General features: G+C 33.7%; 3 protein-coding genes across 3 annotated transcripts; 1 reads left to right on the top strand and 2 right to left on the bottom strand.

The window, feature by feature from the left end:
- Positions 1 to 321: 321 nt before the first annotated feature.
- On the bottom strand, positions 322 to 7,947 carry LOC134237212 (WD repeat-containing protein 54-like). Its single transcript, XM_062719315.1, has 9 exons — positions 7,628 to 7,947; positions 6,384 to 6,446; positions 5,983 to 6,055; positions 2,503 to 2,559; positions 2,199 to 2,276; positions 1,881 to 2,013; positions 1,427 to 1,589; positions 1,016 to 1,084; positions 322 to 453 (listed from the first exon to the last, which is right to left on the bottom strand). The coding sequence occupies exons 1-9, from the start codon at positions 7,853 to 7,855 to the stop codon at positions 322 to 324; spliced, it is 996 nt and encodes a 331-aa protein (XP_062575299.1). The 5' UTR covers positions 7,856 to 7,947.
- A 183-nt stretch (positions 7,948 to 8,130) lies between these two features.
- LOC134237181 (uncharacterized) lies at positions 8,131 to 22,437 on the top strand. Its single transcript, XM_062719280.1, has 3 exons — positions 8,131 to 8,443; positions 19,854 to 20,199; positions 21,041 to 22,437. The coding sequence occupies exons 1-3, from the start codon at positions 8,384 to 8,386 to the stop codon at positions 22,336 to 22,338; spliced, it is 1,704 nt and encodes a 567-aa protein (XP_062575264.1). The 5' UTR covers positions 8,131 to 8,383; the 3' UTR covers positions 22,339 to 22,437.
- On the bottom strand, positions 10,749 to 11,695 carry LOC134237199 (uncharacterized). Its single transcript, XM_062719301.1, has 2 exons — positions 11,134 to 11,695; positions 10,749 to 11,024 (listed from the first exon to the last, which is right to left on the bottom strand). The coding sequence occupies exons 1-2, from the start codon at positions 11,414 to 11,416 to the stop codon at positions 10,942 to 10,944; spliced, it is 366 nt and encodes a 121-aa protein (XP_062575285.1). The 5' UTR covers positions 11,417 to 11,695; the 3' UTR covers positions 10,749 to 10,941.
- Positions 22,438 to 24,374: the final 1,937 nt, after the last annotated feature.

Genomic DNA, 24,374 nt, shown 5'->3' with positions numbered 1-24,374 from the left:
TTTTATCACTTGTTCAATTTTGCAAATTTTGGTATGTACGTGGCACTGTATACATACTGTCTCTTAACAATTTGATATGCAGCATGTTATAACAGGATACATGTATAATTGAGCACATATACCTTTAATACCATGGAAAAGTCAAAGTAATCTTGAAGTCCCAATTTCTTAATATTATTTAAGGAATTTTACCCTTGACATGTCAAATCTTGGGATATTGAAGTTTTTCCTCTGTCCGATAGAGTTCACAATAATTAGGTTTGACTGTATACATGTATCATCCCAGCCCTATTCTTTACACAGTTGTTCATCACACCAAGTCTAGCTCTGGACGTAGAAGGAGAGGTCACAGCTGTCGTACCCCGTGGTACAGAACGCCCTGCCCTGGGGGTGGAGGAACTGCACCCCCACCAACTGCTGGTCCGTGACACACTCTTGGTATAAGTACTCAATCTGAAGTAAAATAATTGACAAAATATAGGTTCAATGTATTGTACTTTATCAATATTTAATATTACAACTCATTGATTTCACATCAACCACTATGGAAAGCTGTTAAGAAATATCCAGGGAACCAATACTGTAAAGGTATTATATATAGAGTGTACAATATTTGGCGGAAATTTGATTTTTGAAAAAGTTAGATTTGATTTAGTAGATTTCTCCATTTTAATTTATCTATATACGTGCAAGACAGCTAGCGCTAAACTTGAATTAGTGGACAGTTCATTCCTTCAAAAAGAATACACAGCCAAATTTAATACATTATCATTACTTTAAAATTTCCATAATAATATTTTCTATGCCTTCATCCTAAATAATATTTACTTCAGCTGACACCTTGGGAACCAAATTAAGGTTTTCTCTTTGTCACTTTTTTAACAGATGCATTTACCCCCCCCCCCCCCCCCCATTCACAAGCAGAATTTATTCAATTTTTGTTGTTTATGAATACAAAACAACAATTTTTCATCTATGAGGTGTTTACATAGAAGTCAGAATATGTATTCCATACCTCTGGCATAGGACTGCCTTCCTTCAGCTGCCAGACTCGCACAAATGAATCTTCACTCGCTGATAACAGCTGAAAAAGTAAACACAAAATCAGTTTAGAAATACAGTGTATAGTACATTGTACTGAAAATAACACTTTAGGAAAATTTAATTTTGCTTAGTTAGGCAAGAAAATCTGCTCATGAAAATTTCCTTCTTCAAGTTGGTTATACTGTAATTTTATAATTATAGAATACATTGAGCAATAGCAAAATTCATGAAAATTTTGTTTTGTTTATAAATATACCAATCATTAAACATTCTCACTAAAATGACTTGTAGCAAAAGTTTTGTGATTTACAGTAACAGCTGGGAAAGTAAAATGTGTCTGCAAACTTTCTATTCATACACTAGGACATTCTCTGTAACTTACCATTCCATTGTCAGATGCCACATCTAAGGCGGTGACCCAGCGAGCATGGGCGTTAACCTGAGCCGCCAGTTTAGCTGTTTCTGCCGAGTAGAGTCGAATCTGACCATTACCAAACCCTGCTACAATAACATTCTTCCACAAGGCAAGACTACTGCAAGGAAATCTGAAATAGAAATGTTTAACACCATTGAATATGTCAAAATATCAATGCTCTCATATGTTATCTGGTACTTGAGACAATATGGAACCATTCTCTTCTAACTTAACAAGATTAGAACCTGGGATAAAAAGGAAGAGTTACACTTATATTTAGCAAATACTAACCTTTACCTTCACTTGCTATAGAGTGACAATTTATAATTCAGTAATATCAATATTCATTCAGAAACTATGATATCTATCTGAGCATGTGATGTAGTACCTACCCTGCCCCTGTGATGTAGGGAGTACCTACCCTGAGCCTGTGATGGAGTGAGTCTGTTTAAAGTTAGTCCCTGAGAGTGACCATATAATGATGTTTCCTTGCTCGTCTGAACTGACCATGGTGTTCCCACTGGAGGCTAAATCACACACAGGGTGTCTATGTCCTACAATGATTATCATGTTCCATCAAATCAATACTGAGGAAATTCAATTTCTATAATCTTCAGTATTTCTTTTCCTTTGGGACAAAAAATTAGCAGATAATATTTTTCATTGCCATATTTGCCATAATTGAATTGAATAGGAAAACAACATGAAGGTTGTTGTTAATCAGTTCATGACTACCTACCTATTAAGCTTTCCTTCAATGTAACATTTGTTCCCTTTGCTGGGACATTGAATACATGGATTTCTCCCAGTTGTGTACCTAGAAAAAAGGACAAAAATATCATCAAAACTGTCAACCCATAAACTTTGAACAGGTGAATGCTTTCTACCCCACAAAAACTGAACTTTTTAAATGCTGTAGTATTTATGATAAATAATTCTTTGAAACTTTATAACTTAAGCTCTTCTTCCAACATATTTGTATAGCAACAAATATGACCTTACATTTTAACTGTACAATAACAAACATCTTCTAAGAAGCTTACCAATACAGATAAAATTTTCTCCTATTCCTGCAATTCCTCTTCCAAAATTGGCATGTTCTAAAAGAAAATGTTATAAAATACTTCAAATATGTTGGATGCTCTGGGCCATTAAATGTCATGTCGATAAATTAAAATACATTTAGACAGAGATGACTCAGACAAAAAATCACTTCCAACAACCATTTTCTCTTCTTTCAGTCCCATTTTCCTTTTTTTCCAATGTGACATTGTGTAGGTTACTTCTACTTGAGATCAAATTTAGGACAAACCTCCCAGTCACACAGGAAATTCTCACTAATGATTCTTCCTTTACAAAATTATGAAGCATTTGACTGATATGAAGATCAGAAATTGACCATTATTGGGTACATATCATTATTTAGCCATTATAAAAACAAGAGGCCCATGGGCCACATCGCTCACCTGAGAAGCTTTGACATTCTGTTATCTACTAGATTTCCCCTTGTAATACATACTGTGACCCCGCCCTACCCCACTGATCATAATTTAGACAAATTTGAAATCAACACTGACCAAGGATGCTTCCACATAAGTTTCAGCATTTCAAAGATTGTCCAATATATTTCTATGTAAAACATTGATTCCCCATTGTGATATTTCTATGAAAAACTTGGATACCCTGTTGTGGCCCTGCCCTCTACGAGGGGGTAATGATTTGAACAATTTAGAATCTACACTACCCGAGAATGCTTCCACATAAGTTTCAGCTTTTCTGACCCAGTTGGTTCTTGAGAAGAAGATTTTTAAAGATTTTTCCTATATATTTCTATGTTAAACTTGGATTCCCCATTGCAGCCCCGCCCTACCCCCAGGGTCATGATTTGTACAATTTAGAATCTACACTACCCCAGGATGCTTCCACATAAGTTTAAGCTTTTCTGGCCCAATGGTTCTTGAGAAGAAGATTTTTAAAGATTTTTCCTATATATTTCTATGTAAAACTTGGATTTCCCATTGTGGCCCCACCCAACCCCCGGGGGTCATGATTTGTACAATTTAAAATCTACACTACCCCAGGATGCTTTCACATAAGTTTCAGCTTTTCTGGCCCAATGGTTCTTGAGAAGAAGATTTTTAAAGATTTTTCCTATATATTTATATGTAAAACTTGGATTCCCCATTGTGGCCCCATCCTACCCCCCCCAGAGTCATGATTTTTACAATTTAGAATCTGCACTACCCCAGGATGCTTCCACATAAGTTTTAGCTTTTCTAGCACAGTGGTTCTTGAGAAGAAGATTTTTAAAGATTTTTCCTATATATTTCTATGTAAAACTTGGATTCCCCATTGTGGCCCCGCCCTACCCCCAGGGTCATGATTTGTACAATTTAGAATCTACACTACCCCAGGATGCTTCCACATAAAGTTTAAGCTTTTCTGGCCCAATGGTTCTTGAGAAGAAGATTTTTAAAGATTTTTCCTATATATTTCTATGTAAAACTTGGATTCCCCATTGTGGCCCCGCCCAATCCCTGGGGGTCATGATTTGTACAATTTAGAATCTACACTACCCCAGGATGCTTCCACATAAGTTTCAGCTTTTCTGGCCCAATGGTTCTTGAGAAGAAGATTTTTAAAGATTTTTCCTATATATTTATATGTAAAACTTGGATTCCCCATTGTGGCCCCACCCAATCCCCGGGGGTCATGATTTGAACAATTTAGAATCTACACTACCCCAGGATGCTTCCACATAAGTTTCAGCTTTTCTGGCCCAGTTGGTTCTTGAGAAGAAGATTTTTAAAGATTTTTCCTATATATTTCTATGTAAAACTTGGATTCCCCATTGTGGCCCCACCCAATCCCCGGGAGTCATGATTTGCACAATTTAGAATCTACACTACCCCAGGATGCTTCCACATAAGTTTAAGCTTCTCTGGCCCAATGGTTCTTGAAAAGAAGATTTTTAAAGATTTTTCCTATATATTTATATGTAAAACTTGGATTCCCCATTGTGGCCCCGCCCTATCCCCAGGGGTCATGATTTGAACAATTTAGAATCTGCACTACCCCAGGATGCATCCACATAAGTTTCAGCTTTTCTAGCACAGTGGTTCTTGAGAAGAAGATTTTTAAAGATTTTTCCTATATATTTCTATGTAAAACTTGGATTCCCCATTGTGGCCCCGCCCTACCCCCGGGGGTCATGATTTGAACAATTTAGAATCTACACTACCCGAGGATGCTTCCACATAAGTTTCAGCTTTTCTGGTTCAGTGGTTCTTGAGAAGAAGATTTTTAAAGATTTTTCCTATATATTTCTATGTAAAACTTGGATTCCCCATTGTGGCCCCGCCCTACCCCCGGGGGTCATGATTTGAACAATTTAGAATCTACACTACATCAGGATGCTTCCACATAAGTTTTAGCTTTTCTGGTTCAGTGGTTCCTGAGAAGAAGATTTTTAAAGATTTTTCCTATATATTTCTATGTAAAACTTGGATTCCCCATTGTGGCCCCGCCCAATCCCCGGGGGTCATGATTTGAACAATTTAGAATCTACACTACCCTAGCATGCTTCCACATAAGTTTCAGCTTTTCTGGCCCAGTGGTTCTTGAGAAGAAGATTTTTTAATGAACCCACCCTATTTTTGTCTTTTCTTGATTATCTCCCCTTGTTAAGGGATTTGGCCCTTCATTTTAACAATTTAAATTCCCCTTCACCCAAGGATGCTTTGTACCAAGTCTGGTCAAAATTGGCCCAGTGGTTCTTGAGAAGAAGTCGAAAATGTGAAAAGTTTACGGACGGACAGACGGACGGACAGACGGACAGACAGACGGACGGACGGACGGACGACGGACACAATGTGATCAGAAAAGCTCACTTGAGCCTTCGGCTCAGGTGAGCTAAAAAGATATTACAAGCATATGTTTATACATCTTTGCTAGCCAAGAGTTTTGATGTGCAACACTCCTCATGAACCCTTTAAGCTTGGCCAATGGTGTTTAGAAATAATTGGGATTTTTTTCTCAAGTTGTGATTAGAGTCAAATGACATCATTCAACCATTGGCAATTGTTTTTCGTAAATGATGATATCTGCATTCAGGACACATTTCAACTCTTTAATCTTGGGAATGAAAAATGCAAACAAACAACTATTATCATTTCTATGAATAGCTATGGGGTCATCCAATATATAATTAATAAGCCATGTGCAAAATATGTGATCAAGAATCTATTTCTGTACATTGAAGATGTACATTTTGTACTGTAAATAACAAATAACCACAACTTAATACTTTCTGACTTTTTTAAATATGCTTCTTTATTTCTGTCACAGATGCAATCTGTGCATATAAGTGGTAGATTCGAGTCATATTGTGAAGAAAACAATCCCTTCTTTTGTCAGCACTATAGGCCAACTTTTATGAGGAGAGTAGCATATCAGACATCCTTGGCTCGCAAAGGTCATGTAAAGCTGGTTAGTATCTGATTATAGTCAAGTCATTATATTACCTAATATATCTGTGCTGTTGATATCACCAAGGGCATGCCAATATATCATTGCAGACCCATCTGATTCAAACATCTGTACAGAAAGTTAAAAATAAATCATTAATAAGAACCAGGATACTTAGAACACATGCTAAAATTTCATATACCCGTACATGTACATGTTTACTTCTAATATCCTATAAAATTTTAGCCTACAATCATATTTATAAACTCTTGATAGTTAACCACTTATTATGCAGTATAGGCAGTTCTACTTAATAAATACAAAGGATAGACAAGGAAAAGAGAGAGACTTTGTTACAATGTATAAATAATTATACATTTTCATAATTGATGTTTACAATGTCTATTACTGCTACATGTCTTTTCTGTTCTTTTATAATATGAATGAAGACATTTACCTGTATTCCTTTTAATGAAGTTAAAATAAAAACCGTTCTGGTAGGAAGGCATACCCATTTGGCCTGGAAAAAAACATCATAATTTAAAACAACATTATTTAATAGAGTTCCTCGTGAATGTCAACAATCATGTCTTCTAGGCAGTTGCAAAATTTTCAATTTCTAGACTCCCTGAAATATCCCACTATTTGGGTTTGTTTGTCTTTGATTTTTGTTTGGTTAGCATATGCTCCTCTTCCTGTTTATCATAATTATGTTTATCATTCACTATACATAATGATCATGATGATATGCTTTAATTTGTAGAAAATAAGAAAAAGTAAAACATATGAGCTTATTCTGATTTAACTGAAAATACAAATCAATCTGCATCAGTTCTGTATGAGAAAATTTAAAAAAAAATACATGTATAATATACAAATGTATATCAAAAAGAAAATCAGGAAAGCTAGGATCATACCACTGTAGCAAGATAGGAAAAATATTAAAGAAAGCTGTGAACAAATTAACCCCCTCCCATTAAAATGGTCTTCCAACTACTCACTGTCAACAAAGCTTGCCTGACAGTCACAGACAGTCTCCATGGTAATATACAGTTGTTGACTGGGGTACATATAGAGGGAAAAAAGTCAATCTGTTGGACTGGAGTGCAAGCGGTTGTCCAAGACCGCAGGCAACAATTTGCACAATTGTCCAACAGATTGACAAGTATCCTGAGACTCCTGTTGACAACTGTTTTGTTATACTCCTTTGTCAAATGAAAAGATAACTCAGTTTAGCTCTATTTGAATTGTCAGCATGCAACAGTCTTCTTTAACAGTTTTTTAATAGTTCCTGGATTGACAGTCGGGAAAACAGTGAAACTGTTGGACTTTTTAAAGTAAGAAATTATATAGAGACTGTTAAGTAGGGGTATAACAATAAGTTTCATTACTTATTTGTTATAATAGCTAAATTTCTAAATCCAACACATGTATATTTTCTGCTGTGGATCACCGAAAATCAACCAAAAAGCAAAAGCACAGCATATTTCTCAGGGAGGTATACTCCCTAAGTTAGTAAGTAATAAATAAGTCCCTGATATTTAGTAGGGTTAATTTTAAAGTCCTGTTATATTGCATTTTAGTAGTTAACTAGAAATACATGAATCAATCAATCCAACGAGGAAATTCGAATTAATGTTTTCTTTAAATCTGAAATCTTCATTGATAGAAATGATTACTTTGACACAATGAAATAAATACTTGTATAATCATTGGCGTGCTCTGCTGGGCTGCCGAGGGTTCTTTACAGACGATGTTTCTGCTATTGACAGTGGATCCATCAGTTGATGCCGAAATGATGTTGACAACAGCTTTATGGACGACGGCATAGTTCAGGACTCCTTTATCCAAAGCAACCAACACAGAAAGGTTGTTAGTAAGTGAAGATGCGCTGCTTTTCAAAATTAAAGGTTTCTCTTTGCGGTACATAGTGGAAAATTATGATTAGGTGTTCGTTGAAACTTGTGTTGCTCGGTACGCGAGATAGCGCATGCGCTAATAAGACAAAGTATTTATTTGATAGGTCATACACTAAAAGGAAATTATGTTAATGCCATATTAATCGACTAATCACGATAAATGAAGTAAAAAGGGAAGGGAAAAAATAAATCATATATTAAAAAATAATTTTTGCAGCAGATTTATGCTCAGACAATTATTTCTTTTTTTTTACGAATTGTTCAAAGAACAATCTGCTCGACACAGGAGTTGGGAAAACTCCGAGAAAGTTTAAAACTTGAAGTGCATCTATATTTTGTCAACTGTACAGCGTTAGAATAAACTGACAGCATATGATAAGTAGGTGGCATTAATAAGGAACTATTCTTAGCTACTGTGTCAAGGAAAGTTTTTCAGGAAACCGAGTAACAGTTCGCGATAAACTTCTAGCCTTACTTCCTGGTTGTAGCTTGTCCGAGAAGGAAATTACAGTGATGGTTTGGGAATACTCCTACTGAAATGTCAAGAAGAACGCAGTTAGCGGAGGGGGACGTACAGGTGAAGAAGGGGAGGCTACAGGTGAGAGACAGTTGTTTACATGTTATGTCATCTGGGAGTCAAGGGTCTATGTACTGAGTACATGGAGTATCCTACTGGATGTACATGATATATTAATGGATCAATGTAGCTAATATTCAGGTTGGAAAAAAAGTTGTTGTCATATCGTCATTAATTGCAAAGTCATGCTAAAGAGATGACAATCTTTTTTAACACTCTCTTCCCTGATGACATATCCCGTGAGGATCCGGGTTAGAATAGGTCCTCAGTACCCCCTTGCTCGTCGTGAAAGGCGACTAAATGGGGCGGTCCTTCGGATGAGACCGTATAAACCGAGGCCCCGTGTTACAGCAGACGATAAAGATCCCTCCCTGCTCAATGGCCCTGAGTGCCGAGCATAGGCCCAAATTTGCAGCCCTTCATCGGCAATGGTGACGTCTCCATATCAGTGAAATATTCTGGAGAGGGACGTTAAACAGTATATAATCAATCAATCAATCCCTGATGACAATGGAGTTATTCCCCTTGGATCATATTCAAAATAATTTTATTTTATTAGCTCACCTGAGCCGAAGGTTCAAGTGAGCTTTTCTGATCAAAATTTGTCTGTTGTCTGGCGTTGTTGTCGTTGTCGTTGTCATCGTTAACTTTTCACATTTTCATTTTCTTCTCAAGAACCACCGGGATAAGGGTGGGGCCACAATGGCTGATCAAAGTTCTACATAGGAATAATAAGAAAAATCTTTAAAAATCTTCTCTAGAACCACTGGGCCAGGAAAGATGAAATTCATGTGGAAGCATTTACAAATAGTGTAGATTCAATTTTGTTCATAATAAGACCCCCGGGGGTAGGGCGGGGCCACAATGGCTGATCAAAGTTTTACATAGGAATATATACTAGGAAAACTCTTTAGGAAGTTTTTTCCCCAAAACCACTAGGCCAGGAAAGATGAAACTAACATTGAAGCATCCCCAGTTTGTGTAGATTCAAGTTTGTTTGAATCATGACCCCGTATAAGAAGAATTTTTAGCGAGGATTTAATTTTGGCATTATTAGCGAGGGTGCTGAGATCGATTAAATTTCATATCGCTAAAAATTAATTGTGTTTAATTTGTAATAGCTTCTTTAGAAAACATTTTAAAATCGCTAAATTTGCAATTCGCTAAAAATAAACTCCAATTTTTAAGGACAGCTTGCTAAATTTGAGTCTCGCAAAAATTTCCACTTATACAGTATAATTCTTTGAATTCAACTTCAACAGAATGAGTCAGACTTAGGTAAATTTTGTCAATGATTGGTAATTTAACTTTTACTTTTAACATGTTTAAAGAAATTTCACTTCTGAATCAATGTTTGTACATCCTACACAAATTAACCATATGCTTTGAACACTTTCTGATACATGGGTAATCACTTTCATTTAATTTAAGGTAAGGGTTATTTTTTAAATAAGAGATAAAAGTATATCCATTATGTACATTAATCATACATTTCACTTTAAATTAAAAAGATGCAATCCTAAGCAAGAATGAAGATACATATATAGACTGAATCAGAATTATGAGGAAAATGGAGAATAAAATAGTAGGAGGTGCAGAGTTTTTTTCCCCTGAAAGTTAATTCAGTATTACTGGCAGCTTTAAGCTGACCATGATTAATTTAATCGCTTTTTTGGGGTGTATACATTGTAAAATACACTTCACAGTTCATTTTAAGTACACGTTGAGTGTCACATTATGCATACATGCCAACTTTTGAAAATTCCCATGGGGGATTTTGCCCGTGACGACAATTTTCAAAGCTTTAAATTCGCGACATTTTGTCGTGAACCTGAATCTAATTGTGTTTTCACTGATATCTATATTATTATTTATAATACATAATACATGTTCCTCATTTGAACATTTTTCTTCTGATTTCTTTCATATCATTCAATGCAGCTACCAACATAAGTCTGAATCTGATTCAGCAACCAAAACAATGTATAGTTTCAACAATTTAATAACAAATTTAAGAAAAATACAGTGGCACATGAAACATGAAAACAATATTGCATTGTTAAAATCTGGTTACTAAAATAGCTACTATTATAATTCAAATAAATAAAATGTTACAAACTAAAAAAACATCATGTAGTTATTACTATTAAAATTCAGGTAAGAATAGGTAAAACAGAAGTTTCAATCACAGTCAAGATACAAACAATAAAACACTTGTTAATCACCACTAAGAAACACAGTCTTTGTTATAAGACAAGCAGGCCTTTTTTGCTGACTGGAGCAATTCTTTGGAAGGTTTCACAAGATTACAATGCTGAATGTTAACTTTGGTGGTAAGCAGAGCACAGATGGTTTTGTTATCCAAATTAGCACGGGTCTCTGTCTGTATTTTCTTTACCATTGAGAATACTCTCTCACATTCAGCATTGGAGTTGGGCACAGTAAGCATGGCTTTCACTACTTTCCCCATAACTGGGAATCTTGGAGTCTTGGTAATGTTATTTCTCATTTCTAGGATCCTACCCCAGTAGAAATGCGACAAGAAACGGGAGGTTATGCTGTGCCACAAAATTGGCAAACAAAACCTCGGCACGTATCACATCTACAACATTGAACAAAGAATTTAGATTTATTTTAAAATATAAAATTAATTCAAAGTTAATGCATGTAAATTGTTCATTATCACAGAGATAATATATCTGTCAACTTACCCTCATCTTGGTCGAGTTTTGAACTGGTGAAGAAGTTTCTGGCAGACGGTGTCGAATTCTGCGACTTCAAAGTATTTTGGTGCAGGGCAGTGTTCATATGCTTTGTCACGTCATTCAGTCCACCATGGTCAACCTTAAAGTCTCTGTTGCACACTCTAAAATATGCATGAGCCTGTCCTTGTTTTGACTTCGTCAACCATCCGGTGAATCTAGCGTCAGCCTCCCATTTTTTCAGGTATTTCGATCCTAATCTACTCTTTTTTCGTGGTGGAGTTGCACCCATGGTGAATCGATATGCGAGATTCCCGATTGATCTCCACCATACCCCAGAATAGCATTAATTGTTATCAAAACATGATACATGCTCATAATTGACTGAGTAATCGTCACAGTACACACAGGTAGGTATCCTCGATAGGTAAATTACACGCGACCTAAGCGTGACGAATTCGGGAAATTTCATTGGTTAATAATACGAGAGTTTAACGAGATTTCACGATTGTCCCGATTTCAAACTCGGGTCAAGTCGGAAAATCGGAAATTTTGGTCGAAAAATGGTCAAATCGGGATTATGGTGTAATTTTGCTTTCACGATCGGGATAGCGGGATGGCATGGTAAAATCGGGAGAATCCCGCCTAAATCGGGAAAGTTGGCATGTATGCATTATGACAACATCAATATATATCCTTGTCATTAGGGGAAAAATTATTGCTCGATCTATATATTTATTTTTACACCTGTTTGATATTTGAAAATTGTATTAATAAATTATTATGAATTGTAAATAAAAACCACTTTCTAGCTGAATAAATTAGGTAAAAATTAACGAGTTACTAAATTCATTTAATTCAGATTAAAATAAAACAATGTTTCCCTAACCCCCATCACTGAAATTTAGAGCTAACAGAGTCAACTAGTCATACGCAACGTCAAATCTTCTTTAATTTCAAGACAAAAATGACTGACCATGGAAACAATAATTTATTTTAATCATTTTTTTTGTTTGTATCAAGAGATTAGTTAACAGACAATGCATGTTTATTATTTTCTCAGTTAGCTAAATAATCTTTTCTCTGAGAGGGATGCTTTTTAGCATGTTTAGATTGAAAGTGTATAGCAATTTATAGTGTAGATAGGCAAATAATCATGCATGAAAATCAAATCAGATTTTAATTTCACTATAAGTTCGCAATTTGTCCTTTTCCGCGAAATTAAACCCAGCGTGAATGCTTTCATTGGTTTTAATAAAAAAATATATGTTTAAACATGTTAAATGCTTACACGAAATTAAAATTAAAATCATTGCGGTTGGGACTTTTTAAGAAATCGTGAAATTTTACCGCCGTGGAATTAAAACAACTTACAGTATTTAAACATGTTAAATTTGTCTTGTTTTCTGATGCATTATCATGATAATCAATGATAATGAAACATAAAAAAAAAATCTGCAATTTTTTATGACACATATTAGATAAATAATTTAGAAATTAAAATTAAAAAACTATACCTATTTTGAAAAAATAGGGGTTGGAGTATACCAAACATTATGATTAAAATAATTTTTACCGATGCAGATGGCCCTGATGTACAAAATTTATGCAGAAGAAGATACAACTTGCTATTTAAGAAGGCAATGCTTATATAGTCTGAAGATTTATAATCCGGCTATGCAATATATAATGTACTTGAAATAGAAATTTAAAGCATTTATAAGTGCACCTATTTCATTTTTTTTTTTTTAGCTATTGGGTAAACAGGAAGTTTCATATGATTCAGTGTTCATATTTTATTAATAGGCATTTCCCTTACCAAAGTAAAATTATTGCAGCAATATTGCCGCTATATTGCGGCAACATTGCAGCAACACATTTTTGTCACCAGAAACAAGCTTTTTGGGTTAGTGAAATATCACCGCTAGCGGCAACAACTTCTGGCGACATTCTGGCAATACTGCCAGAAAAAATGAAATATCACCGCTAGCTGCAACAACTTCCGGTGACATTCTGGCAATACTGCCAGAAAAAAACTTTCTGGCAACATCTAGGATTACCCATGAGCCATTTGTTGAGCATGCTCAGTCATTTACTTCCTCTTTTTAAATAAAGTGGAGGGAATTCAAAGGCAAGCATGTTTTGCTTCATTACTGACTTGTATTAAGGTAATTAGAGTTGTTAATTGTGTACAGTGGGATTAGTCAAGATGAGTAGTAAGACTGCATAGTGTGGAATCTAGAAAAAAGAATTTAAGCAGAATTATAGGAATGTGTACTCTGTTTCCATATCATGCAGACTTGGTGAGTCAAAACCAATATTCTTTTTTAGATGAATGATTCAATGGAGATAAAATTGGAAAAATTATGTGTTTCAATTAGTGCTTGTGATGTATGCATACTAGACTTGTATGTCTATATATCCTAGAGTAGAGGAAAAGATGAATTAAAGCATGTAAATATTTGAAAATTAATGCAGAGTTGCTGGACATTTTCACAGTGGCATATTAATATTGTTTCTATAAACATTTTTTATGCACCTGTCTCGATAGATGGTGGGTACATATTGTTTTTGTCCTGTCTGTTTGTTTGTAAACTTTAACCTTCGATCACCATTACTTTTGAACCGATGAGAGATAAAGATTTCATATTTGGTATGTCTACTCCACTAATTAAGTTCTATCAAATGACATCAAGGTCAATGACGTTGTGACCTTGACTGTGACCTATATGCTAAAAATAGCTTTTTTGAATATTCATCATAACTTAAAATTAATGAAAGATAGAGACTTTATATTTAGTATGCATAATTCACTAATTAAGCATTTTCAAAAGACACCTGAAGGTCAATGACCTTGAGACCTTGGCTGTGACCCATATCCTTAAAATAGATTTTTTTTTAACCTTGGACATAAATCTTGAGCCATAAAAGATAGAGAACTTGTATTAAGTATGCACCCTTCATTAATTAAACTCTTTCAAATAACACCAAGGTCAATGACCTTGGGACCTTGACTGTGACCATATACTTAAAATAGATTTTTTGAAACTTCGACATAACTTTTGAGTCATAAAAGATGGAGAATTCATATTTGGGATGCACCCTTCACTAATTAAACTCTTTCAAGTAACACCAATGTCAATGACAATTTGACCTTTACTGTGACCCATATGCTAAAAATAGCCTTTTTGATCCTCTGCCATAAATTTTGAATTATAAGAGATAGAGACTTCATATTTAGTATGCATACTCCACTAATTCTTTCAAATCATACCAAGATCAATGACCTTGTGACCTTGACTGTGACCCATATGCTATAAATAGCTTTTTCAAACTTTATTGCCACCAGGCGCATAGTGTTTCACAAACATATCTTGATTTTCATTCTGAAGATCAACATAATTTTCTATCTGTTCAAAGAATAGCAGAAGTAGCTATTTCTTATTGACCCTGTGGCTTGCTATTGTTTGTTATAATCCTCAGCACAGTTAACTTTGTTAATTGTTAGATTGATAGATCATACTTTCTATTAAATCCCAATTTATAACTTACTTACATACGAAAAATGATATTGCCGCAATATTGCGGCAATAATGCCAGAAGAAAAATATTTTGGTCATGATTTATTGCAGCAATATTGCCGCAACCTTTTTCTGGCAATATTGCCGCAAAACTAATTAACATACGAAAAACGATATAGCCGCAATATTGCGGCAATAATGCCGGAAGATGTTGCCAGAAGATCAATATTTTGGTCATGATTTGCAGCAATATTGCCGCAACCCCTTTCTGGCAATATTGCCGCAAAACTAATTTACATACGAAAAACGATATAGCCGCAATATTGCGGCAATGTATTGCCAGAATGTTGCTGCAATATTGCTGCAATAAAGCCAGAAGATGTTGCCAGAAGGTCAATATTTTGGTAAGGGTTCCTATTTCATAAAAAAAGAAGTACTGCAACAAACTATAGAATGACTAAAGAATAAATGAATTAAGTCTGCATGGGCATGAAACATGAAGGAAGGCATGCATTTTTTATACTGTAGATCACTAAATTTTCGCGACACCTTATTTTCACGAGATAGTCATTGACTCTTGATTAGCGAGACAAAATTTTCACGAATTGTGGTTATTGCTCTATATAATCTTAAGGGATACTATTATACGCAAGAATTAAATTTTTGCGAGCGCACTGTCTCGCGTAATTACGCGAAAATAAAGTTCTCGCGAATAAAAAGTGATTTGCAGTAATTTTTAATTTATGGTATTCATTGCCAAAAGTTTGCAATCTTGGTATGTCCTAAATAGTAACTAACATGACCTGATGCACAGATAATTGAATTTTGAAGATGGTTGCAAGATAATTGTTCTCAGGCCCCATTCCTCATCCCCGTGGTAAAGGGGTGGGGGGTCTGGAACTGTGAGCATTGATAGTAGACCAAATACAGCTTTGACCACTATATTGCGAAGTGTGAGTTGGAGGAGCATGCCATAAATACATGTATATGTTTTATATAGATACAAACATGATCACTGATGATTTATTTAGTCTTTTTAGCCATGAAGTCAGTCATGTATAATCAAGTTAGAACTATATCAGTTCTGGTATATTTTTTTCCCATGTTCAAAGTATGAAATGTGTTAAAAATTTTAAAAATCTGAATTTAGCTGATTTTATTAGTTAGAATGAAAATTGAGAAATTAATTGGCAAGAGTCCTAAATGTTTATATACTTTCTTGATTAAGATTGGGTAAAAATGCCCATTTTTGTTTTCCTTAACATATTTAGTGCTTGTCTTATCATGCAGACATATATAGACAATTTGTTAGAGAGGGAATATACTGGCACAAGATGTCAGAGAAGGTAAACCTTCCAGGTAACAGGTGTACAGATGAAAAGATAACTACCCCCGTTATATATAGACATTCAGGATAAAGTGCATAAAACTGATTACAAAATAATGCTGGTCTGTGTGTTACGAAAGGGCAAAAAATGTCTTCTTCCTTTCAATTGAACCTTGTTCCTTTTATAATAGCATGAATAGCTTAATGAGTCAATATTGACGTGACCATCGTTAATATAAAATTTGTTCAAAATTTTTCAATAGATTTTAATTATTAAGGAAATCTTATACCCATGTTAATGGACGTGTAAAAATTATATGTTACTTATAATTAAGAGTTGAAGATGGATGTGTCGTCTCTGAAAATCATCAACCATTTGTTTCACCTTGAGGATGCTTGGACCTGATTGGTATAATGTTTCACAATTTGTCCTCAACAACATACTATTAATTTATTTTCATAATCATTTAAAGACATTTTTTGGCATTTATTAAGTGGAATATTATTAATTAATAGCATTTAAGTGACTGAAACAATTTTATATCAGAACTGACAAGTAACACACATCGTCGGTTACCCACGGCCGGGTGATCTCTTCTTTTGATGAGTGAAAGACGAGCATAGGGGATACTCACTCCTCTATGGTACCTGATCCCACTTCTGATGTTTTGGATCAGTGTTTGCTCTGCTTCCGATTTTATTATTTCAGTTAACTTTTGAGCTTGATATAATTTGTAATCTCTCCATAGTTCATTATATGAAATATTGATTTTGAAAAATATTATTATAAGTGTTCTTTTACCATGTTAACGCAAAGGACCTTAATTTAAATAATATAGAAAGACTTTGTTTAAGTTAACAGAGAATCATGCAATCCCTTACAGAAATTTCTGATAAGTGACTTATAAGTGATTTATTCTTTTGCTTATAAGTTGTTTATTCTGGACTTACACTTCACTGATACATTTAACTAATAAGTGAATTATAAGTTACTCATTAGGATTTTATATGCAAATGAGCTACTTAACCTATAAGTGACTTATAAGCAAGTATTAGCCACTTATGCTTTATGCAGTAAAGTCACTTATAAGTGACTATAAGTGACTTATAAGTCAAGCATTAACCCTTCATACTTTATCAAGTATTAGTCACTCATAAGTGACTATAAGTGACTTATAAGTGAAATACAACACTACCTGTAAGATCTTAATTTGGAACAGAACTTCCAACCATGCAGAGGTTGCATGATATGTTCAAAGCTATTTTTTACATTTACAAATGTATCTGCACTTTAGATGAAATAATCAAGTAAAAATTTTATGGAAAAAAATCACTTTCATATGACATTTCTTTGATGATGCAAACTTAACATATTAATTCAGTTTACAAACAAGAATGTTGAACAAAAAGGCAACAAGATTTAATGACCTTGAGGCTTCTTCAAATTTATGAAATCTGAAAGCAACTGAGTCAATTGATTCAAAATTTCATGCAAAGGAAGTTAAAATAGAGAGATGATGTAAATAGAACCTACTTGTTGTACCTGATGTAAAGGTATACTCAAAATAAATCTAAAATCTCCAACATCCTTTCACAGACACAAACTTGGTTTCAAACTCTTGTTGCTGATCTCTGCAGAGACAAACTCTCTGATTGGCTACCTTGAATACCCATAGTGCTCCTTGAGAGAAGTCTAGTATAGGGTAAAAAGTCTAAGTCCACACTTATACTTCACTCATACCATACTGATCTTCACTTATAAGTGAGGTATAAGTGAAATATTCACTGATATGAAGCTCATCTTTACTTATAAGTGAAGTATTAACGAAATCCATTCCTCACTTATACTTACTTTAACTTATAGTACACTTATAAGTAAATTTCAAAATTTATATGTGACTTATAAGTTACTAATAGGTGGATTATAAAACACTTATAAGTTTCTATTAGTTTTTTCTGTAAGGGATGATCTAATTCAAAGGAATTTACTCCACTCTAGCTTTTCAATTCTTATATGTAACTACATTTGTTCTTGTTGAATTTTGTTTAGCAATACAAGTCATGTATTAGGTCTATCTTAATAAAAAGTAAATATTGCCAGTGCACTGTGCCTGAAAGTGTAACCTGAAATAAACTTTAATACACTGCACCATGCTAAATGTATCACATTTTCCTTTGATTAGTAGTACAGGCTAACACTTTATGATAATGTCACAGTATTTTTGTTTAATTTTAAGGTTCTAATTAATGTATTTAAATTCAAAATTATGATGGCTCAATCTAATTAAAATAAGATATGTTTCATCCGCTCCAGTATGATCGCTATACACATTGAAGTGATCAAACTGGAGTGGATCAAAGGTTTTAATTAATAGATTGATGATGGCTGGTATTAATTTTGTGAATATGCAGTATACAATAAAATGAAATTCAATCTTTAACCATGAAGTTAATAACCTGAGACAAAGTGAACCAGGAAGCTAGAACACATTAGTCAACATTACAGTACATTGACAGTTACTGTAGATATATACTTCCCAGGCAGACAGGGAAAAACTTAAATAGAGAAAACAAAATTTGTTTAAGCATTGTTTACCTATAGTTTACTGACTGTTTACATGGATGACACTGTTATATTACTATTGGGTTATAGTTATTAATATGTAGACCAGGGTCAGAATAATATAATTGTTCAGTTTTAAGCTTACTCAGAGTCATGATCCTTTTTATTAATATTAAAGGGAGAAACCCCTAAGCTGTCCATGCAATTTTGATATCAAATTACAAAACAATTTGATCCTCACAGTCACAATTTAACGAAAAAAAAAATATTTGAAAGCTTTAGCAAGATAATAACTTTTAGAAAATGCTACATGTTCATGATCAGATACGGTGCAAAGAACGACCCTTTACTCATATATACCCACCTTTTTAGGGATTTACCACTGCATGGTAATAAATTTGATTCAGTTATGCTCCGGTATCTTTTTGGTCAAAGTCTGATATATAAGAAACTTGAAACTTGATGAAACATTGCATTTACTTCAATTTTATGGGTCACAGTTAGTTATCACCAGCCTAAATTATAAATAAACAATCTGTTTAATAATATGTTTCGCTCAAGTACTTTTCCCTCCCACATATTTTGCTTATGTGCTTAAAATTTTAGTAGCTCCTTGAGCAAACTGTAACAAATTCTGAGAGGTTTTTTTATTTTGACGCACATGCAAAATTTATCGAAAAAAAACTACACTGCTTGAATAAACTTATAATCTTAGTTGTCTGTCACGTGAAAAAATAAACAGTAATAACAAATTTTAAAAACTTTTCCATATAATTTTTTTTAAAGTTGGTACTGCAGGCCATGATTGTATTTATTAATAAGCCAGTTTCACTATAATAATAGTCATTATAAGCAGAAGGAAATTTTACAATTTATCTAATCATTTTTAACACTTAAAACTTGTACAGAATTGTGGTTTTAAATTCCTCTTAAAGGAAAGAAAATGGTGTGTACAAATTCCTCAGATTCCGATACACTGTCTTAAAATTTTCATCATAGGAACGTCAGCTGTTCAATACTTACATATATGTACATTAATTGACATGTCATTGCTAAAATCAAAGACCTATAGGAATATTTATTTATTTCTACTAAAATAATGATTAAACACTAAGTCTTACTGTTTGCCGTAATGATTATAATAAACTGCTGCAGTCATGAATTTGTTGATTTCTCTATTACCAGCTTGTATCAATAGAAGTTATATACTGTACTTGTTATTTTGAAAGGCAATTTTAAAATTATAAGAACACAAATTTTAAATACATTAATGCAATTAAAACAAAAATTATGTGAATTTATGTTATGTATTTTGTAGAGTAAGAAAAATAAGTATCTGATCGTCTGCCTTGGTGACGAGAAAGATGCCAGTTACATCGAGGCTTTTGAAAATCGCAGCCATTATGAGAACCCCAGCCCTAAACACAAACCTAAACGCTACTCCCTGGAAAATCTCAAGGAAGAAGACCTTGACAAAGTGGAGAGAAATCAGGCCAAAGAATTCCACATCGATATTCCGTTTAAGAAAGAGAAATTGTGTCTGATGTTTGATAATCGCGATATCCTCTCCCAGTGGCACGACGCCATCATTCAGGCCATTAATATGGATTCTTACGAAGAGGATGAGTTAAAGGAAAACTTTCTCTACGAATCTGAGGACAGTGGTAGGTCAAGGTCATTTATTTCAATCCAGTAGTGGGTATTTTTTTTTGTGGAAGGAAATAACAAATGAAACAAATTTTTGTATAGAGTTTTTTAATAAGAAGAGAATCAACTTTTACAGAGAGTTTTAGAAATAATTGGCCTTTGAGCATCTGTAAGAAATGACCATCCCTTGTTTGCCTGAAATACAAGAGATTTGCTAATTGAAGCTTTTACTTTAGTCCTTTACTATGTACAGTGTATTAAAATTTCACAGAATTTTTTCTTCCAACTTCTTTCTTAGAGCCACACCAAAACTTGGCTGAAGTATCTTTAGAGTACTAATCAAATTCACTTTCCTCTTTTGAGGGGCATGAGCTTGAAATTCAAAAAATGTTTAAATTTGGTTGGTACCATTTTAGACTCCTTCTTGAAAACTAAATATTGAGCAGGAAATTCATTTAATGCTTAGATATTGGCAACACAAGAGCATATTATGATCTTTTTAAAATAAAAAAGATGGAAATCTCTATTTGAAGTAAATTCAAGAGAAGTATGACCAATGGTCATTTAAAAGTGCCTTCATCAACCACAAATACTGTAAGACTTAGTGACAATAGGGTAGGCTCAGATCTCTCAAGAACTTTATGAACTACATGTGTCTACATTTACATGTATTTTATAACAGCTTGAAAACCAAGTTAAAGTTCATATGAAATATAACACAGAATAAATTGCTGCAATCTCCAAATTTTGCCTGAATTGTGGTAAGAAAGTAGTCCATTAAATTAACTATAAAAAAGATATGTGTTGCTGTTTGTAGATGTTATGATATATGAACTTTGTGTTTTTCTTCTTTTGCAGCACAAGTCTTTGATGTTGTTGTGCAAGAAACAGAAGGCTCTAAAAGACTCAATTTAAATAATTGTGGAAAATATAAACTATTTGTTACCATGGCCTCACTGGGTCTTGAAGATACAAAGACAAGAGAAATTATGGGCAGGTGGCATTTTGAGTATATTCGTCGCTACGGATTTACAAAGTCTCGGAATTTGTTTACGATCGAAGCTGGACGAAGATGTGAGACAGGAGAAGGAAGTTTTGATTTCCATGTTGTTGGAAATCCTAAAGCACTGACACTAGCCATTGACAATGCCACAAAAAGTAAGCAAGCCTCATCTCTGACAACAAGGCTTGGTATGGATTCCGGAAGCAAAGAAGTTGCAGAAAAGTCCAGAGAGTCGTTAAAATCAGCAAAGAGGGCCTCTGAGCCACTGTCGAGGAAGTCATCGAATTCGTTGAAACTTGAAATCACTAAAGACAGTCAGTCTGAGGACGAAACGCGAACACCTTCTACGCTACCAGCCGACTTCAAACACTCGCTGGAGGAAAAAATCAGCAACCATCCCTCATCTCCCAAGCCTCATAAAGAGGGCAGCGGCAAAGAGAAGAAGAGGGGTTTCTCATTCCCCTGGAAGAGGGATAAGAGTGAAAAGAAAGACAATCCTAAATTAGAATGTAGTGAGCCTAATGCAGATTTATATGATGAACCTCTATCACCAATATCCAGTAAAGCTTCAGTGAAAAATAAGAAAGCGGAACCAATTTATGATGAAGCTGGTGAAAATAAGACCCCCCCAGCACCCAGTGGCAAACCACCAGTTTATGCAGAACCAGTCAAAGGTAGGACCGACGCTTGGCGTAACCAGGGAGCGTTGGACGAGCACCATGAAGAAGATTACAAGAAAATCAAAGACGCTGCTTCCAAAGACGGAGGAAAATTGCCTCACATTGCAGATAGACCGTACGATGAGGACGACTCGATGTACGACCGCGTGGACCTGAAAGCGAATCCCAAGGGGCCCAAACCAAAAAATGCAGTCGTTCCTAATGAACACATTTATGGAATTAATTCTGGTAAAGACATTGATGACATTGAGGATGGTGACTACGCGAGTGCCGAATATCCTCAAGATGAAAAAAAGCAGGTTAGATCGTCAGAACCGGTTCAGAATGACTACGAATTTGAAAATGATGATGACGACGATACTTACGCAGATACAATGAATCCAACGGAAGAATACGCAGATGCAGTGTCATGTGTTCGTAGTGAGCCTCCGAAAAATCGGCCAGAGTTGTACGAGGATGTTGATAACAGCTAAATAAGCAATAGAGAGAAAATTTTGTTTTGTTTGTAAAATTTATTGCATATGCAATCATTATGAAGTATATATTAAATAAGATGGTGAAACTTAAATAAATTAAATATTTTCAATCCTATACATTTAATGTATGGAATATAATTATTGTATATTAATATTTTCAAATTGCTTTTCATTTTTCTGTTAAAAAAAAGCTGCATTTTATATATATATATATATTTAAAAAAAAAACTTTTTTAACATGATGTTTGTTTGTTTGTTTTTAAATGAAAAAATTCGGCCTGTTTTTAGGTGGGAATTTTTTTTCCATTAGACAATTGGAACATCAATGCTGAATTTTCAAAATCTGAATATTGTATTTTTTTTCCAATTTTTTTTTTTTTTTTTTTGAAAATTATGCTCAACATTATATACGTTCCATTTCCATATACAACTTAATGTACAAACTTTACAGGGACATTTTCACCCCACCTCCCTCACTTCTTTCTTCCCTCTTGCACATCCAAACAAATTGCAAACAAATAAGCCCGATCATTTTAGATTTGTCTATAGTAATGTTTAAAAAAAAAATGCTGTTTTATTAATTCATCCCTTTTTATATTATTTGCAAAATTACAACAAATGAAGAAAAATTAAAGAGAGGAATTTTTTCCCCTGTATACAGTTTGTTCAGCATCACACACTTACGAGCCAATAACATTTAAATTTTCCAACAAAGCATATGATTTAAATAAAAGCAGTTTCAGGGCACTATGCACTTTTCAAAAATCAGATATGATTTTACCAAAAAAAAAAAATGCTTGAGTTATTCTTCTCATCAAAAGGATAATATACCTTAAGATTACTTTTTCAGGAATAATTGTGAATATAGTGAAACTTTTCTAGATAAAGAAGGAATACTTTGTGATTTGTTATTGGTAAACATTTGTGCGATACAGTATTACAGTATTTAATAGGAAATGGTGTTGGTATTCTAGTAATAGTGCTCTTTGATATATAATAAAAAAAAAACAGTTTATTAAAACTAAACTAGTTTCATTATTTTTGATTCTGTCAGTTATCCTTACTTGTTTGTTTGTCTGTTTAATATCCATTCTTTTATAAAAATAATTCTTAAAGTTGTTGTGTGGTGGTATCAAAACTTGGTTAAAATATTGAAATTACCTTTAACGTATTTTAGAAAAATTCTCCATCTCTGAACTTTTTTACTTTATTGAGTTATAATATTCTCTCTAAAAAAATTTTTGATATAGATCATCTGTTTATTCATTTATATTTGCTGACATCATAACATTCCAACTCTTTAAGCAGCTTAAAACCTAAAGCTTTAAAAATATGAAACCCCATATGCGTGTGTGCAGTGTATATACTTTTATATTTTTGTTATTTTTATACAATTTTTTTTTACATATAGTCTTCCTTTAGGATATTTTTTGAATGATCATCAGCCTCTTTGTAAACATAATAAAAAGATATTTAATTAATATGTGCACTATACAAGTATTTGTTAATGACTGAACTGCAATGAATAACTGATGTAATGCAAAATTAAAAAGTACAACAGGCAGTTTTTTACCAACATGTTATTATATAGTGCAAGGAAGGTGTTTTTTTTTTTATAATTTATTTTATAGAGCAATACTTGAACAATTTTGATGTATGTGTACTTTGTTTGAAAGATGACTGACTAAGTTTAAAAGTTCTCATCTCCTTTTGCAATTTATAACCAGATTAATGAAGAGCCTGGATTAATCTGTTGAATATAATATTGGTATTTTATTTATAGTTCACTGCTCATTATATATAATCAAAATGATGTCTTTTGTTGTGAAGACCACAAAACAGTACATGCATGTTATTTTTAATTGTGCCACTTCATTATTTTCAAGAATTCTATGACACTGCATAGACATTTAGTTTCATTGTATTAAAATTTTTGATTAGGCCTTACCAAAACATATTGCTAACAAATTATAATACATGTATATAAGATGCATTAAGTTACATAGAACTAGAAACTCAATGTTTAAAAAACA

This window comes from Saccostrea cucullata, unplaced genomic scaffold, assembly GCF_032062105.1.
Source record: "Saccostrea cucullata isolate Sc308-1 unplaced genomic scaffold, CSIRO_AGI_Scuc_v1 ctg1558, whole genome shotgun sequence".
Classification (NCBI taxonomy): domain Eukaryota; kingdom Metazoa; phylum Mollusca; class Bivalvia; order Ostreida; family Ostreidae; genus Saccostrea; species Saccostrea cuccullata.
This window is presented reverse-complemented; position numbering and strand designations above follow the sequence as displayed.